The sequence below is a fragment of the Octopus bimaculoides genome, chromosome 10 (genome assembly GCF_001194135.2).
Source record: "Octopus bimaculoides isolate UCB-OBI-ISO-001 chromosome 10, ASM119413v2, whole genome shotgun sequence".
In the NCBI taxonomy this organism is placed as follows: Eukaryota; Metazoa; Mollusca; class Cephalopoda; order Octopoda; family Octopodidae; genus Octopus; species Octopus bimaculoides.
Window position 1 is genome coordinate 79,315,627 of NC_068990.1, and position 825 is coordinate 79,316,451.

Consider the following 825-nt stretch of genomic DNA (forward strand, 5'->3'; position numbering starts at 1 on the left):
ATATATATATATATATATATATATATATATAATATACACATATTTATATATACATAAAATTACTATCTAGCCAAAAAGAAAAAGAGATGCAAATAAAAAGAAAGAAAAAATAGAAAATGTGGGCTTGGTGTTTCACCGGGCCCAAGAGGATTAATGTACACTTACTGAATCTCGTCAGTCAAGGCACCTAACTGTTGCCGCAGGGCACATGCCTCATCTCTCTGGGCCTTAGATTCGGCCTGAAGTTGTCGACAGTGTTCCGACGCTACAATAGGGAGACGAGTCAGAATTTTGGGTAAGGGCTGTCCCCTGAGTACAGGGGACCCATCGTGTACCATACGCAAGGTGCCCATTGACGATAATTGCCTTTATTGAATATTAAACAATTAACTATTGCTACTATTACAATTATTATTACTACTACTACTACCACTACTACTACTACTACCACTACTACTGCTACTAATTGACTAATTAAAGTCTATTATTGTTAATACACCTCCTCATGTGACCATCAAATAGTATAATGAGGTGATTAGAATAATATATTCATATTTATGCAGTTTTTCAGTAAACAATTCCTGAAATTAAAAAGGTTTTTTTTTTATTCTGAACATCTCTGCCCTCACCATGACTTTCATAGAATTTTTCTCTTTAATGTTGAGCTTTGAAATCTCAAAAACATAAAAGCTTCTTTTTCTTTTTTACTTCAAGAATTCCACACTGCTATCTAATGAAATTCCCTGTTGAAAGTTTCAATAATTTTCACATTATGATCTTAAAAAATTGCATTTGAAGAACATAAGAAATTCCATGTCAACTTTG

General features: G+C 33.0%; 1 protein-coding gene across 1 annotated transcript in view; it reads right to left on the reverse strand.

Annotated features, from left to right (window-relative positions):
* Positions 1-75: 75 nt before the first annotated feature.
* LOC106869535 (carbohydrate-responsive element-binding protein) overlaps positions 76-825 on the reverse strand; it is a 14,302-nt gene continuing 13,552 nt past the window's right edge. The window contains exon 3 of the mRNA XM_014915309.2: positions 76-265. Coding sequence (XP_014770795.1) covers positions 162-265 — 104 coding nt within the window. The 3' untranslated portion in view covers positions 76-161. The remainder of the gene's footprint in view (positions 266-825) is intronic.